We start from the raw sequence: 16,681 nt of genomic DNA, 5'->3' as shown, positions 1-16,681 counted from the left end.
GAAGGAAGGACGATAAAAAAGGAAATAATAAAGGTAAAGAAAGAGGTAGTAGAAGAAAAAATTCCAAAAGAGAATATTAACCAGGAAAAAAAAAAACCTGACAAAGACCAACATGAGAAAAAAAAAAAGTACAGTGCATTAGGGTTATATTGATGTATAGATCTCCATACATAAAATGGAAAATTCATCTGCTTTTCTGTCTTGCAAAACCAGACAATTTTGCAAGTATGGAACCTTGAGAGAAAAAGGAAGAATCGGCAAGCAAAGGGAAACTAATCCAGACAAGTGGCTTCCAAGTTTCAAGGCACTGGTGGTCATAGCCTTCCTGTTTTTTTTTTTTTTAAGTCTGTGCTAATTGGTGACAATACTGGATCTAGCAACTCCCAGAGCCCCAACCTCCTATTGCTGGAATGGGGAAAAACTTAAGGATAACCAAGAGGGTGAGATACTTATCAAATCTTGAGGGAAGAATGTCTGGAAACCACTGTAGAATAGCAGGTATTTTCCTCCCCCAAAGAATGCTTGATTGAGAGAATTCCTAGGCCTGAAGTAGTAAGCAGTCTTGCACCTGGTTCTGTGGATTGGTCCCTACTTGAAGAGAATCAAATAGAGTGTGTTCATCTGCATTAAGTGGGTCTACATTTGTATTCTGAAACTGTGCCCTGGTAGCTAACTCAGCCAATGAGTTAGGAATTTCAGTAGGCGTAATTGGATCCCCATCAAATGAACCTTGCCTTCCAATGCTAGATGGAGTTCCAGTGCTGGAGGTGTGATACTTTGTTAATTTGGAGCCAAAACATGGTAACTGTAGGATGCTAGATGGTCTCTGCTGCCTTTCACCTGCATTTCCTTGCACTTCACTTGGAATTCCTTCTGGCTTGGGACCTTCATCAGGTGTACCAATAACAAGCTGCTCAGGAGTAAGATCAACAGTTCTTTCATTGAGCTGGTTGCCTTCAAATATTTGTTCCAAAATGTTTCCTTCTCCTCCAAGATCACTTTTGAGGCAAGGTGTATTCTTTGATTGAAGGGAACTGGTTTCGAGAAAGGGCATAATTCCCCTTTGGCCCAACTGATTTATAGAACGTGGTGTGTTCCTCTTCAGAGTGGACATGTCATCTCTGAAAGGACTTGGGTTTTGACTTTCTCCAGGCAGTCTTTTCTCTGAGCTGTTTCTTTGGCCAGCTAGGATGCTTGTCGGGGAGATTGTATGTCTTACATGCTTAGTATGACTGTCGTCTGTATACACAGTGCTGGTGTCTTGGTTCTCCCCTGGTGCAAGACCAAAAGATGGAGTGTAGTCTTGTAGAGCAAGTGGATTGTCCTTGGGCCCTGTGGAGCCACCAGCACAGCAAGGGCCTCTCTGGCTTAGGTGAAATAAATGTGCTCCTTTTTGACCTGCTGGGTAACTTGGAGGAATTAAGTCTGGGAAAACCAAGTGTTCTCTCTCTGGTGAATTTAACCTAGTGATCTGCACGCCATAATTCAAATTCTCACCTTCATGCCATATTGGATTTTTCTGAAGCCCATCTGGGGAGTCACTGGAATAAGGCTTGTTCTCCTTCTGGTATGGTGAACTAGCAGGGGCTTTGTGTAAATTTGTTGGCTGATCCCAGAAATTTCTGTTAAAATATGGCTTGCTTTCTTTCTGCTCTTGGGCTTGAATCCTGTGGTCCCAGGAGTTCCAAGAAGGAAACATAGTGCTTTCTTCTTGTCCGATGGCATTATTAGCATAATAGCCCCTACTCTCCACCGGCCGCGGTTCAGTGGGAGCTGTATTATATGATGGGAAATTCTCATCTGGGCTCCAGGGGTAAAATTCACCGTAAGGGAAATCCTCCCTGGGTTTTGATGGATTATCTAAGGAATAGGGAAGGTATTCCTTTGGTTGATTTGAGGTATATTGCTCGCCTTCATAGTGCCTAACTGTTGGGTCTCCTTTAAAGCTTGACTCGGCCACACCCCATCTACTTTGTCCTGGGAAAGATTCATCTCCAGTTGGATCTATTGGGTCTTCTTCATTATAAGGGATTGTCTTTTTTGGGTCTGGAGTATTCATGGGATAGTGTGGATTTTCAGATTGCCTCATTGTATTGGGAGAATCATCTCTTTCAGCCCATGTATTACTTCTAAGGTATGGTGAGTTTTCCCTGGCATCATAGGGGTTATAGTCAGGGTAGTAAACATGTCCTCCAGAGCCATGGGAAGGGTGAGGTAAGTGTTCTTCATGCCTTCCAGGATCTTCCTTAAAAGGTGGAGAGATTTCTTGTTGGTTCCAGGTATTTCTTCCAGCATTAAAATGTTCCCTTGCAGGGGAAGGGAATCCCTCAGGGTACACAGGCTGATATATACTGTGCTTTAATTCTGGCTGATTAATTTCTGATTCATATGGAATTCTTCTTGGCTCTAAAATAATCCCTTTGAGCAAATTCTGGCTTTGGGTTTGTCCATTAGAATTTGGGGCTCTTCTGGAATCTCCTCTCAGGTAATAAGAGTTTTCACGTTGACCAATAGAATTAAAATTTGGGACTAGCATGTTATCCTCAGGGTGAGGCAGTTTATAGTTTGATTTATTAACTCCATAGTCTTGAGAGTTTCTCCAGGGGCCACTTGGATCCCTTGTAGGAATGACTGTTCTTTCTTTTTGGCTTATTGGCTTCTCTCTCGGATTTTGGATGTTTTCATTGTGGCCAGCAGTACCATGTTTGGGATCCAGAGGGGCAACATTGGTTCCTACAGGGTGTTTGTTTGGCCCTTCAGGCTTTCTTCTGAAATTTGCTGGATTTCCTGCATAATTGGGAGAATTGCCTCTTGCAGTGGAAGCATAAGCTCTGCGGTATATTGGATATCCTGGACGAACTGATTGTTTGCCTTCCAAAACAAAGGAGTTCCGCCGGGGACCCCTTTGAATTTGTTGATTTTGGTAAAAAGGCCCATTACGTTTGTGCCCCATAGCGGTGCCAGTAGGTCGCCATTGTCTTCCTGCAGGAAAACTACGGATGCTAGGATTTGGATAATTTTCATGAATATTTGTCTGACTTGGTCCCCGTGGGGTTTGACTTCTTGGAACTCCCTGGCCTGAAACATTTACTGCAGGGCTGTTTTGAGCTGTAGGATTGCTCACAGTGTTAGACCCCTGGACACTGTTTCCTGTTGGGCTGGTGTCATTTCCACCCTGACTCCCTCTGGGCTTGGGTGCATTTGACTGGGTAGAATTAGTTTCAGGGACTGTTGAATTAGCCGAAGGATCAGTGGCTGGACTCTCTGTTTTAGGAGGATCTTTTTCTTTTGGTTTTTCAAAATCTTGTTCAAACATCTCTTCTGAATAATAAGGAGGACGGCCCCCAAATCCGTGATATCCAAAATAACCAAAGTAAGGATACTGTAGGGAAGAAGATGGAAATTGACAATTATTCTTTGTTTCCCACCATGGTGCTGCTTGGAATTTTTAAAAGTGATAGTAAAAATCTTATTGGCCACATAATTTTTAAATCACCGTTGGCTACGCTTTCTTTCTTGAAATTTGATTCCTCCTTGGTTTCCATGACCCTTCTTCCTTCTGGTACTCTTACTCTCTGACCATTACTTTTCAGTTTTCTCTTCCTAGGCCTGGATTCTAAATCTAAGTTCTTTTTTTTTTTTTTTTTTAGGATTCCATCCTCTATCCACCTTATTCTTTTGTTCTCATTTTTGCACACCTGCTTTGATCAATCTATTACAGTCCAGTTCTTTCAATGCTCTGGATTCTAAATCTAAGTTTTTTTTTTTTTTTTTTTTAGGATTCCATCCTCTATCCACCTTATTCTTTTGTTCTCATTTTTGCACACCTGCTTTGATCAATCTATTACAGTCCAGTTCTTTCAATACAGATACATGCCAGTGACTCCTAAAGCCATAACTCTGGCACATGATTCTCTCCTGAGGTTGAGACAGCAAGACTGCTACACTAAAGAGTTTATGAGTATCTCCAATTGAAAGTACCCAGACTGGGCTCATTTTCCCCAAAACCTCATTCTCTAATATTCTATACCTAAGCAGAATTCACCACTATATACCCAGTTTCCCAAGTTTCCACTCTCTCCTTTATTTCCCCCAGATAATTAATGACCAAATCTTATAAAATCTAAACTTTCATCTTTGTCTCCTCCTCCTTTATCCCTAATACCCCTGAACTATTGCAACAGTTTTCTTACTGGTTACTCTGGATATAATTTTACTTTCCTATAATCCTGCCTGTCCATTGCCATCAGAGTAGTGGAGGTTGGGGGTGGGTATGTGGGAAAGTTCTGTCACTTTCCTCCTTAAATATTAATTAAAGTTGCCCTTACCTTACAGGACAAACTGTAAACCCAGAGCATAACATACAAAGCATGGTGCCAAAGAGTGGGGCTCTAGACAAATATGGGTTAAAATCCCTATTCCACCAGTACTAACAATATGACTCTGGGCTAACCTCAGTTTATTCATTTGTAAAATGGAGCTAATGAAATAATATCTACCTCATAGGTTATCATGAGGATCAAGTGAGGTAACATATATAAAGCTCAGTGCCTAGTACTTACTAAGTGCCTGATAATAATAATATATAATATTAATAAAGATAATAATAATAAGTTTAAATAATCATCTGGCCCATAACAATTATATCCAGCCTCATTTCCTCCCCCTTGTAGTTTACGCGGTTGTAAATCACACTACTTGCAGCACTATTCACAATGACCTTAAAAAAGAAGGAAACTCTGCAACATGCACCAACATAGATGAACCTTGAGGACGTTTTGGTAAGTGAAATAAGCCAGTCACAGAAAGATGAATGCTGCATGATTCCATTTTATGAGGTATCTAAATGAGTCAAATTCATAGAATCAGAGTAGAATGGTGATTGCCAGGGGCTAGCGGGAGGGGGAAGTGGGGAGTTGCTAATCAACGGGCTTAACGGTTCAGTTAAGCAAGATGAATAAGATCTGCTGTAGAACATTGTACCTATAGGCAACAGTATTGTATTGTATACTTCAGAATTTGTTGGGAGGGTAGGTCTCATGTTGTGTCCTTACTACAATAAATAATAATTAAAAAACAACTACTTTTAGTTCTCTGAGTACTCTGTTTCAGTACCTTTGCACATGGCTTCTTCAGATTGAACTTTCTCTTTGCCTATACATTTATGCCTCCTGGAGAACTTGATTCATCTTCAGGACTCAGCTTGAATGCTCCCTTCTCTGTCCTGGTTTTCTTAGGCAGAATTAGCCTCTACTCTCAGGTGTCCACAGCAGTATAGGCTTCTGCTTTAACAATTATCCCACTGAATTTCCGTTGCTTATTTTTCTGGGATTCTCCCACTTGACTTTCCCATGTGAAGTTTTTGAGTGAAAACATTCTTCTCATCTTTGTTTTCCCCAGTACCTAGCACAGTGGGAAGTGCTTAATAAATGTTTGTTTAATGAATGATGCAATCATCATGAGCAGTGTCAGTTAGTATGTTTGTTAGACACACATGTGGCATTTAGGTCATTTAGTTTTTCTTTTAAAAAAAATACAATCTGAAGAAAAAGTATTTTTATCCCTACTTGTGGATAGAGATGAAGAGATGGATGGGTGAGGATATGTCTCAGACAGCATGCAGGAAATCAGGCAGTGTCCCTGAGAGGTGGAATGCAGATTTGTTAATACCTATGCAAATTGCCTGGGTCATCCTCTTTCACTCTCTCATGAAATGTTTGTAAAAATTTGAAGTGCCCATATTTACAATAACCAGGACATGGAAGCAACCTAAATGTCTAAAAGAATGAAATAATGCCATTTGCAGCAGCATGGATGGACCTAGAGATTGTCATACTGAGTGAAGTAAGTCAGACAGAGAACGACAAATATCATGTGATACCGCTTATATGTGGAATCTAAAAAAATGGGTACAAATGAACTTATCTACAAAACAGAAATAGAGTCACAGATGTAGAAAATAAACTTATGGTTACCAGGGGGTAAGGGGGAGGAGGAATAAATTGGTAGACTGGGATTGACACATACACACTACTATATATAAAACAGATAACTAATAAAGACATACTGTATAGCACAGGGAACTCTACTCAATAATCTGTAATGGCCTACATGGGAAAAGAACCTCAAAAAGAGTGGATATATGCATATATATAACAGATTCACTTTGCTCTACACCTGAAACTAACACAACATTGTAAACCAACTATACCACAATAAAAATTAAAAAAATAAATTGAAGTGCCCATTTCCAGGTTGCATGCACTTATCTGAATAATCATTTGGGATTATTTCACAATGATATATCTGAAAGCACCTTATGCCATTACTGAACAGGAGTTTTCAATGTCATTATTTTAACTACCCACCCCTCAGCCCCTCCCCCTAGAACTATCAGGTTTCTACATTTCACTGAGGACATATCACATATTTAGGGAAAAAGAGGAAGTACACTCCAGGGGTGGGGTGTTGTGCCACAATCACTACAATGGCTCTTTTTGATGACACATTGCTAGAATATTTAAGTAGTGTATCACTGCATTTGGCCCCTCTCCTAGTGTGGTGTACTAGAAAACCCATTGGATAGGATATCAGAACACTTGGATTCTGGGTCCAGTTTATCCTCTAACTCAGTAGGTAAAACTGAATAGTAATTTAGCTTCTCTTGGCTTCAATTTATTTGTACAATGAGGTCATTAGATAATTGATTACTTAATTCCCTTCTGGGGATAACATTCTGAGATAGATTTACTTCGTTCCTGTTGACTAGTTGTTCCATCACTGTTTAGAGTCCAGCATCAACCTTGAGCAAAGGTTAGTAAGTTAGCCTTCTGAGAGAGAGAGAGAGAGAGAGAGAGAGAGAGAGAGAGAGAGAGAGAGATAGATAGATAGAGAGAGAGAGAGAGAGAGAGAGAGAGAGACAGGTTGATTTCTATACATGTAGGGGAGAAATGATATATCACATTTATTTTATTTTAGATTACTTGCTTGGTTTGTTTCACTTTTTAAAAATCATGGGTGCTTGAGCTACAGGTTCGTATGTTGGATTTTAACTTTCTTATTAGATAGGGATAAAAAAAAAGCAGAGACTTTCATATTGTAATTCCTAATGAGGAATGTAGCTTTGCTTGTACTTACTCCACCTTCTTCATTGCTGACTGGTGGACGTCCATAACCTGGTGGTACCCTCTGAAAGGTGAAAGACACAATGAACACAGAGAAAACCACTTTCTATGCTGCCATTTGATTGTAAAACTCAAGATTTTTAAAAATAGTTCAAGTCAGCGTTAGCACTGTTGGTGGCTTTTAGCTTCTGAGTTATTAGCTCTTAAAATCTAGCTATTAATAATTATGACATAGCCATCAGTGAATTCTGGTAAATACAAAGCCTTCAGCTGGATCCCAGGTTATCTTACGGAAAATACCACGTGTGGCTGCATATCCTGGCAGTCGTCCTGCCCCAGCACCAATACACACACGTGTGCGTGCACACACACACACACACACACAGATTTGAGTGCTATTAGGATCCAAACATCTATATTAGAATATCTAATAATTCAGATTAAATAATGATGTTATTTTTTGAATGTTTACATTTAAGGTGACAAACTGACAATCCTTCCTGGATTATTACTAAAATATTTTTATAGTCAAAACCAAGGTTTATTTTCCTAATCAAACTAGGGGTCTGGGTTTCTGCTCATAGGAGGGTTGAAAAAAGCATAGTGGGAGGGTTTCAAAAAGCAATTCAGCTCCCACAGAAGTTCTGCATAGATGAAATTAATAGATATTTCAGCAAGAGAATCATGTTCATCTCCTTTTTAAATCTTCACCTGGTACTGCCTTCATTTTCTTAGTTCAGTATTGCCAGTAAAAAGGATGTCACTCTTGTAAGGAAAAAGAAATAAGAGACTTTTACTGCTTGAAATGAATTGTTCCTTGGTTATAAGAAGCCTTCTTGGTTATAGAGTTGTAGACGAGAAAAACCAATGCCATAGCTAAATGAAGAGTCATCAAATATTTATTGATGTTTTTGTTAGTTTAACTGCAACTGACCATTAATATTTCTATAGTTCAATTAGTTTATTTTGCGATTCATATCTTAAATGCTTGTCATGCAATTTCAACATTATGTTTTACTTTAATGATTTTAACCTTTAAAGGATTCCTATAATTATTATTTTGCAAGATTCTTTACAATGAAATATCTTTGTCTAGAAATAATAAGACATTATGGAAAGATCTTAGTCTAATCATGGTTTTCAAACTCCATTTTGTCCCAATTTCCCCATTATATTAAGTGAGGATAATCTTTGTGTTTTCTCATCTCTTGGGTGAGGAATAGTAGTGAAGGAGCACAACCTTTTGAAATTAATTCATTATCTCAGTTAGTAGTAGTGTTGGATGATTTAGGCTATGTTCATTTCAACAATTTGAGTAAAAAAATCCAATTAAAAAATTCTTTTTTTCCTACATGATTACTGATGTGATGATTTTGTTTCATATTCTCTACTGATTGGCATATGGCATTCCATTTAAAATGTATGAACTCAAATTAGTTTGAGATACGACATGCTAATATTATTTTTCAGTTCTAGTTTAAAGGAAAAGAACTCACATGTGGAACATGCCACGGTGGCTGTTGATAGGGAAATAGCCCATTGCCGAATGGTGGGAATGCCTAGAAAGAAGAAAACAATCAGAGTGATGTGGAAATGAGAAGAGTAAATGAAAAATGAAACAAACTTATTAAAGACAATTATTTGGAACTTGGAAGTCTACATCTTCCTTTGCATTAAACTGTGAATTTTTTAAGGGCAGAGATGATAATAATAATAATAACAATTAGTATTATTGAGCGCTTATGTTCTAGGTAATGTGCTGAGAATTTTATACTAGTAAGCTCATTTAATCCTCACATAACTGTAGAAGATATGTGCTATTATTATTCTCATTTCACTTAAGATTCTGAGGTTCAGAGAAATTGAGTCACTTGCCCCAAATCTGAGAGCTGGTAAATGATTGAAGCCAGGATTCAAAGCCAGGAGTGTCTTTTCATTCAAATTTGTATTCTCTATAGCTATAATAGGTCTGATAATGAAGGCTAATCGACTCAAGACAACATTTTAGAAGCTCCATGATGGATGAGATCTTGAGAAATCATCTGACCATCTTCTTGCTTTAAGTCAGGACTACATTTATGCTATCCTGAAGTCCTGGAAGCAGTGTTAACTTTCAGAGCAATATTTTAGACAATCGAAGCGTAGATCTGGAAGGGACTTAGAGAACATTCCATTTACTCATGATGAACCTGGAGCCTAGAAAGGCAAAGTGACTTGCTCAAGATGATACAACTAATAAGGGCCGGGGTAGTATTCGAATCTCTGTTCCCTGACTTTTCTATTGGTGCTCATGTTTTTACCCTGTTGCGTCTGTATTTTAAAAGGAGCTTCTCAACAGTATTTGGGTAATTTTTCATTAAATGAAGGCTAGAATAGACTTGCCAGGCAGTTTTGGATAGGTGGTGACAGCATCACCTTGGAAGAAAGTGTCCAAACTAATGATTCTGTTTGGTACATAGTGGTATCCGTGTTGAGGAGCATTGGAGGAAGTGTGTTTGTGGGGGTGGCATAGCCCTCCGAAGCCCTCTGAGGCCATTTATGACTCTGGTTTGGAATTTTGCTAGGCAAGCCTCACCTGAGGTGTCTGAGTTTCCTCTTTGGGCTGAGTTGGGGTGGGTGATGGCTGCTTTAAAGGATGCTCTGGTAGGGGCTGTTTTAGTTGAGGCTGGTTGGGTTTCTGGGTCTCTGGGGCTTGATCAGTCTTGCTCTGGTATTTGGGTGCTGAGGGAGATGAAGGTTTCTGTGGACGCTTCTTGTTGGGTGGTGGCTGAGGCCACATGGGCATCTGGTACGGCAGGAAGAGCTGAGGGAGCTGCATACCATTTCCATACAAGGGACCCAGGTGTGCCATCTGCAAGGGTAGTAAATAATAGTAAAATCACATGAGTGCTGGTACTCCAGCTCTCCCCATCCTCTCTGTCAGTCTCTAAAACTCAGTCCAGGATCTTAAAAAGCCTATGAAGCTTAAGTCAACAATGGAAGCTTCAAGGTCTTTAGCTAACATTTTATTTTATTTATTTATTTTATTTTATTTTTATTTTTTTTGCGGTACGCGGGCCTCTCACTGTTGTGGCCTCTCCCGTTGCGGAGCACAGGCTCCGGACGCGCAGGCTCAGCGGCCGTGGCTCACGGGCCCAGCTGCTCCGCGGCATGTGGGATCTTCCCGGACCGGGGCACGAACCCGTGTCCCCTGCATCGGCAGGCGGACTCTCAACCACTGCGCCACCAGGGAAGCCCTAGCATTTTTAAAAAAATGCTCTCTTATACTTTTTATTTTTGTTATTTTTTAAAATTGGAGTATAGTTGCTTTACAGTGTTGTGTTAGTTTCCACTGTACAGTGAAGTGAATCAGCAATATGTATACATATATCCCCTCCCTCTTGGACCTCCCTCTCACCTGCCTAGCTAGCATTTCTTTACATGTTTTCTTACAGAAATGAATTTCAGTCTTTCAGAAAACCAATGAAACAAAGCAAAAGGCAGAATTAGGTGAGAAATTTCAGTTAAAGAATTCAGCTTATAATTTTCTAACTCTGAAGCCCTGACTCAGGTAAGAAGTATACAAGTCAAGTTACAGAGGAGTTGATATCAAGTTCAAAATTCCTGTGACTTGTTACAGGCTGGATGAAGAGGAGAAAGAGCGAAAAGAAGACAAAGGAAGTGAGAGTGTTAAAAAAAAAAGAAAGAGAAAGTAAAAATTTTATGTGTGTAAATATCCTTATATGGGGCCTGTGCTTCTCGATTACAGGTGAATCTTCATTAATTCCGTTTTCATTATGAAAATCTCCACAATTACAAGGTTGGCAGGGAAGCAAAAGTAGTTATAATCTGAAAATGCTAATGTATGATTTGACCTCTTACAACAGTAGTTCCCATTCAAACATTCCCTCTCTGACTTAACACCAGTCTCTGTCTCCAGGCTTCATTAATCAGTCTCTCACTGTCTATGGATGATACACACACAATACCATGCAAATGTCATGTGGATTGATGGAAGGTGAAATTGCAAATCTTGCATTAAGATGTAGGATTTCATGACAATTAAGTTGGTAAAAATTTCAAATCACTGGCAAAGTTGCTAAAACCGAGAATGAGAGTTTGAAAAGTTGGGCCTATCAAAAGATAAAGATGAGAAAATTGACAATGGTGATGATTTTAGGTGAGGGGCTTTAAAAGAGAATGACTTGAATGAAAAAGATTAAGGGAAAATTGATGAAGTCCTTGATTTTTCCCCCCAATGGGTCTCATGATCATGTTACAAATGTCAAAAGTAACATATAGTATTATTGTACTATCATACAATTTTTTTCAGAAAAATTATGCCAGAAGATTCAACTGATAATATGTTCATTATTAGTTAGTTCTAAGAATTAGCACATAGTGGGAAGTATAAGCTAAATTTTAAAAATTAGACAAAAACTTATTTCATAATTTTAGTGTTATCTTTCAAGATAATCCAAATAAAAGTTTATCCTCCTCCCAGTATTTACTTACGCTATTTTTTTTTTTTTTTTTTTTTGCGGTACGCGGGCCTCTCACTGTCGTGGCCTCTCTCCTTGCGGAGCACAGGCTTCAGACGCGCAGGCTCAGCGGCCATGGCTCACGGGCCCAGCCGCTCTGCGGCATGTGGGATCTTCCTGGACCGGGGCACGAACCCATGTCTCCTGCATTGGCAGGCGGACTCTCAACCACTGCACCACCAGGGAAGCCCACTTATGCTATTTTTTTGTTCTCATTATTTGTAAATATATCTTGTGTAGTCTTTTCCCAGAACAAATTTCTCTCAGATATAAAGAAGCAGTGTAATTAATAAATGCTTTTTATCTACATGAAAGTACAATATTAATGAATAAGAAGAAAATTTGGTGTAAGGGGATAGGTGAAATAATTTTTTTTCCTTGAAACTCTTATAATGGTTAATTAAAACATGTGAATAATGATTGGTGTCTTTATTAGCTAAGACAAACCTTATAACTATCTGTATATAAACAAGAAATCATTAGAAATAATATAAAGCGGAACTTACAGGTGGGGAGTTCATAAAGTTGAAGTGACCATAGCGCATCTGTGACAAAAGGAATCCATTTATGTGGCACAAAGTGAAAATTTTTTATTCAATAAAATCACAAGAAGCAAGTTTCTGATTTTTAGATATAACAGTCATAGTGTCTTTTACTAGTTATACATGAACTTAAAATAAGTAATGAAATTTAAAAACCTTCTATGGCACTATGATTTGAGAGTTTAAGAGGTAGAGTCTCTCTACCTCTCTCATAAGAGATTTTAAATATCAGAAAGTTTTCCAGTATTCTCCTTATTTTTTATTTTTTGGTGGCACCTGCAGCCTGCGGAATCTCAGTTCCCTGACTAGGGACTGAATCTGGGCCTGGCATTGAAAGCCCAGAATCCTAGCCACTAGGCAACCAGGGAACTCCCTAATATTCTTCTTTTTAAATGAACTCTCAGGACAGGGCTCTGGAAAATGTCTCTCCTGAGACTAAACATACATACCTCCTCACTTTTGCTGCTAAATCCAGGCATTCGGGGCATTTGCATCTGGAAGTGAGAGAATATTTGTGACAAATTCAAAACATCAATTGAAATAAGCCCAGGAATTTTCCCCAAACTATGCAACAATAGAACATAAAGAAAAGTCCTAAATTTTTAAAATACTCACTGGCATAGCTATGGAATAACAAAGCAGACTTAGAAAGACCAGGAGAATCTTCATTTTTCCACTTGGTACCTGGAATACAAAACCGGATTTTAGTTTTGAACTGTGAAATAATTCTGCTGGGGGCACTTGGTGCTTATCCAGGCACTAGCCCACCTGCCTGTCAAGGAGGACACTGATATACACAGTGAAAGGGACCTCTGCTGCCATGTTTATTTTACATTAAGAAACTATTAGATAGTTATTACCTGGTACTGTTCTAAGCTGCCAAAAGTGTCAGTTAAAAAGGAAAGATAAAAGTAAGAGGGAAGGAGACAGAGAGACAGAGAAAACATTGATGCTTGAAAAGATGGCTCATAGCACTGGAATGTGAAAATTAGAAATTAGGAGTTTATCTTGAAAAATATGAATATTGGTGATTTTGAATTTCTAGTTGCTAGGCTGGTTTAGAAAGTCATAGTAGTGTCTATATTCACTGTTCAGGATAATCTCAGTCCCAGTGATGGGACAATCCAAAATCAGTACTTTGAGCTACTTTCTAAGGTGCTATAGACTACATTCCATTATAAAAAGGCTTGTTATATACACTGGAATGTTTTAGAATCTATGCTTTTCTTCTTTCCGCTATTGTTGTTTCTATTATTATTATTGTTATTATTTAATCATTTTACAAATCACTTCTGCTCAAGGTCTGGTAAAAGAAATGGGAAAAAAATAAGAAAAACTATAAATTTATCTCTTTGTTAGACACTTCGATTAAACATAGAGGAAAAGATAGAAACTATAGACAAATATGAAGTTCGGAGATTGTTTTCATGGATTTTATTTATCCCACTCTAGTTAATTATGCAAGGCTTGTATAATTAATACTTGTATTTACATCTTTGAATAAGGTTTCTTCTAAAGCATTTACTTGGGTAACCCCTTAAGAAAACTCTTCCACTTGCATATACAATAGACAAAAATAAAGGTTTTAATCAGAATGATATATTTTCATGGTTTATCAGATGCAAGACAATTCCTAGCATAGTAACCAGGATATAGACACCAGTATTTGCTCATTCCTTTTGTTTCTTCTTTCATTTTCTGGGCATGAAATGCACCTAGTAGTGATTTGAGCCAATGCTCACCCTTCTACTTGCTTCCCACAGAAGCAATATAACTAGAGGACACTTCATCATTTTCTTAAACTGTAGGTTTAAACAGTTACCTTTTATATATCAGAGAAATTGGGAGAGTGTAATTAAACAAAGGAAGCAATAATACGTAAATGTCTTTCCTACCAATTAAAGATTTTCAGAATCATAGCATTGTAGAGAATTAAAAATAACTGAAACTAGTGTGCTTAGTATAGGCTACAACAGCGCAAGGAAGTTAATAAACAGTATACTGGTGAATGCTTTCCTAAATCTATTTTCTAAGATTATGGCCTGAGATTTTGGGGGAACCTTTGTATGTTTAATTTCTATCTTGCTTAGTCATCCATCTAATTTCTATAGTAGCAGTCACTGAGATTCTTGATAATGCTAAACACTCATATAGGAAGATGTGGTCTTTTGTTTTGCAAATATAAAATGTCACTCTTTTTCTCTTTTATAAAATTAATATATTATGTTGGATGACTTTAAGATTCCTTCCATCTCTAAAAATTCATGATTGGATAAAAGTCTTTGCTTAGCTGTTTTTTTTGAAATTATAATGATTGTTATGGAATACAGTGACTATGTAAGTTCTTAGTTCTAACATTCCATCTGTGGTCTCAGATGCTCTTTTTTCTTCTGACATATTTAAATAGTGTTTTATCCTCTCAAGTGTAGTTCTGACAATGTTTAGTTCGATATGTGATCTGTTTGTATTAGGAAAAATAAATGAAAATACTCACCAGGTTATCTAGCTTAGGAGACGAAGCTTCATGCCTGCACTGCAGCAGCAACATTTTTTCACCAAAAATTTCATAAGCCTTTAAGAAAAGTATAGCTTTTGCATGAGAAGAAACTCAAATATAGAAATGAAACAAATAAATGAAGAAACTAAGAGCAAAGCTTCAGCTCTACCTTTATTAGAGAGTCTTCAAACTCTCTTCAAGCTTAATCTTCTATTGCTTTAAGAGTAAGGTGAAAGCTAAATCAGAGAGAAAATGACCCAGGCACTGTATTTTGAGATACTTTTAGTGCAATGTTGACAAAACTTGAATGCTCAATGGGGACGTGTACAAGAGCCCAGTGTTAAACGAGATCTAATTAGTTTGGAAGAAAGCTTATAAGAAAAATAAATACACCAACTAAATGAAGAACTTTAAAGTTTTATCAGAAGATTACTGTGCAAAAATTGATTATCAACAAACATCAAAGAACGCAATCAGGAAGTCAACCAACATCTATGAATTAAGTTCATTATTTGGAACTATATTAATTATGTTGAAAATCTCTAATACTCACCCAATGCCACTTAGAAACTCCAACATAAAAAAAATAACTTTTACTTGAAATTTGCTAGCCTGTCTTTGAAATAGATTCTTAATGGTCTACAGTGGAAATGACTACAAGTTGCTAAAGCCAGGGAGATCTCAAGAAGCTAGACACATTTATTTCTTAATGATAAAACAAAAATTCTTCATGAAGATGTCATGTTCTGTACCAAAAAGGCTTAAAATAAAAAGACTCCTCCTTTACAGAAAGCTTGGGTCACATTTAAGCATTGTTGTAGACCTGCACAACCAATCAGCTTAGAGAAAAATGGTTTTGCCATCACAAGAGTTTAAGGTAAAAAAACACATCCAATGTAAAATTTATAATATGTGATTATAGGAGCTGTCAAATCAAGTCTCTTATTATGTATAATAACAGTTCAGGAAAATGAGCTTATAGCAGTAAGATTTAGAAGATGCTTTTCTTGATGAATTTGGGGTTTTTTAAGTATAGAAACATTGTTTATGCAAAGATATTTAGGGAACAAAGGTGAATGAATATTAACCATATGCTATTGTCATAAAGCATTGACCATGATCAAAAGGCAGGCCAAAATATGTATTTAGTTTAATATGTTTAGTTAGTATATATTTGATATATAATTAAAATTAACTGGAATGTTATGTCAACATTCAACTCAGTGACTTGATTTGATTCATATTACATAAGGTTACCAGGACATAGAGCTCTTTTTGAAGTCAATATAGGTTAGTTACTGGGGATTCGGAGTTGTAGAAGAGAAAGGCAAAATGACAAATGAACTCTCAGATATTCATGATAATACAACCTCATGAAAATCGGAGTTGAGAAATTCGCTAAAGGAATTATGTTATGGATGTTTTTCGAAATCTGACTTCCCGTAATAAAGACTTCACTGCTAAATAAATAAATAGGACAATTATGCTTTTCATTGACAAGAGCAAGCTTTGTTATCTTTGCTGAACTTAGATTCTCCTGTTCCCTATGGCTCCATTTGTAGTGGTGATATTTGCTTATTTTAATGTTGGCATTTAAATAGTAAGAATTTTTGAATTTGATGCCAATAGATGGTTCCTACTTTGTGTGACTGTGCACATCAGTTCACCCAGGGGTTGTACAAGGTGCTGTTCTTCCAAGGCATGAGATGTGCCATGTCATTCCTCTTGGGCCAAATAACACTGCATTTTTTAGCCCTCAAACTCCCTGAATTTAGTACCACAAAGAATAAAATTGCACCGGAATAGATGACTTTAAATTAATCTCTAAATATCTTTTAAGTCTGTATGTGTCCAAGAAAGTGTGCAAAGTTATATCTGCTCCAAGTGTCTGACTGTCTTTATCTGATTTTGTAGAAACTGAGTAGGAATTACAATATTGTATGTATGCTGACATTTGTTTGTAAGTGGTAGGACACTGAGGGAACAGTGTATTCACGA

General features: G+C 37.6%; 1 protein-coding gene across 1 annotated transcript; it reads right to left on the bottom strand.

Moving 5' to 3' along the window:
- Positions 1 to 538: 538 nt before the first annotated feature.
- Positions 539 to 14,734, bottom strand: ENAM (enamelin). The gene is made up of 8 exons (XM_007446091.1): positions 14,681 to 14,734; positions 12,802 to 12,870; positions 12,636 to 12,680; positions 12,151 to 12,189; positions 9,700 to 9,975; positions 8,621 to 8,683; positions 7,138 to 7,188; positions 539 to 3,382 (listed from the first exon to the last, which is right to left on the bottom strand). The coding sequence occupies exons 1-8, from the start codon at positions 14,732 to 14,734 to the stop codon at positions 539 to 541; spliced, it is 3,441 nt and encodes a 1,146-aa protein (XP_007446153.1).
- Positions 14,735 to 16,681: the final 1,947 nt, after the last annotated feature.

The sequence above is a fragment of the Lipotes vexillifer genome, unplaced genomic scaffold, assembly GCF_000442215.2.
Source record: "Lipotes vexillifer unplaced genomic scaffold, Lipotes_vexillifer_v1.1 scaffold933, whole genome shotgun sequence".
Lineage (NCBI taxonomy): Eukaryota > Metazoa > Chordata > Mammalia > Artiodactyla > Lipotidae > Lipotes > Lipotes vexillifer.
This window is presented reverse-complemented; position numbering and strand designations above follow the sequence as displayed.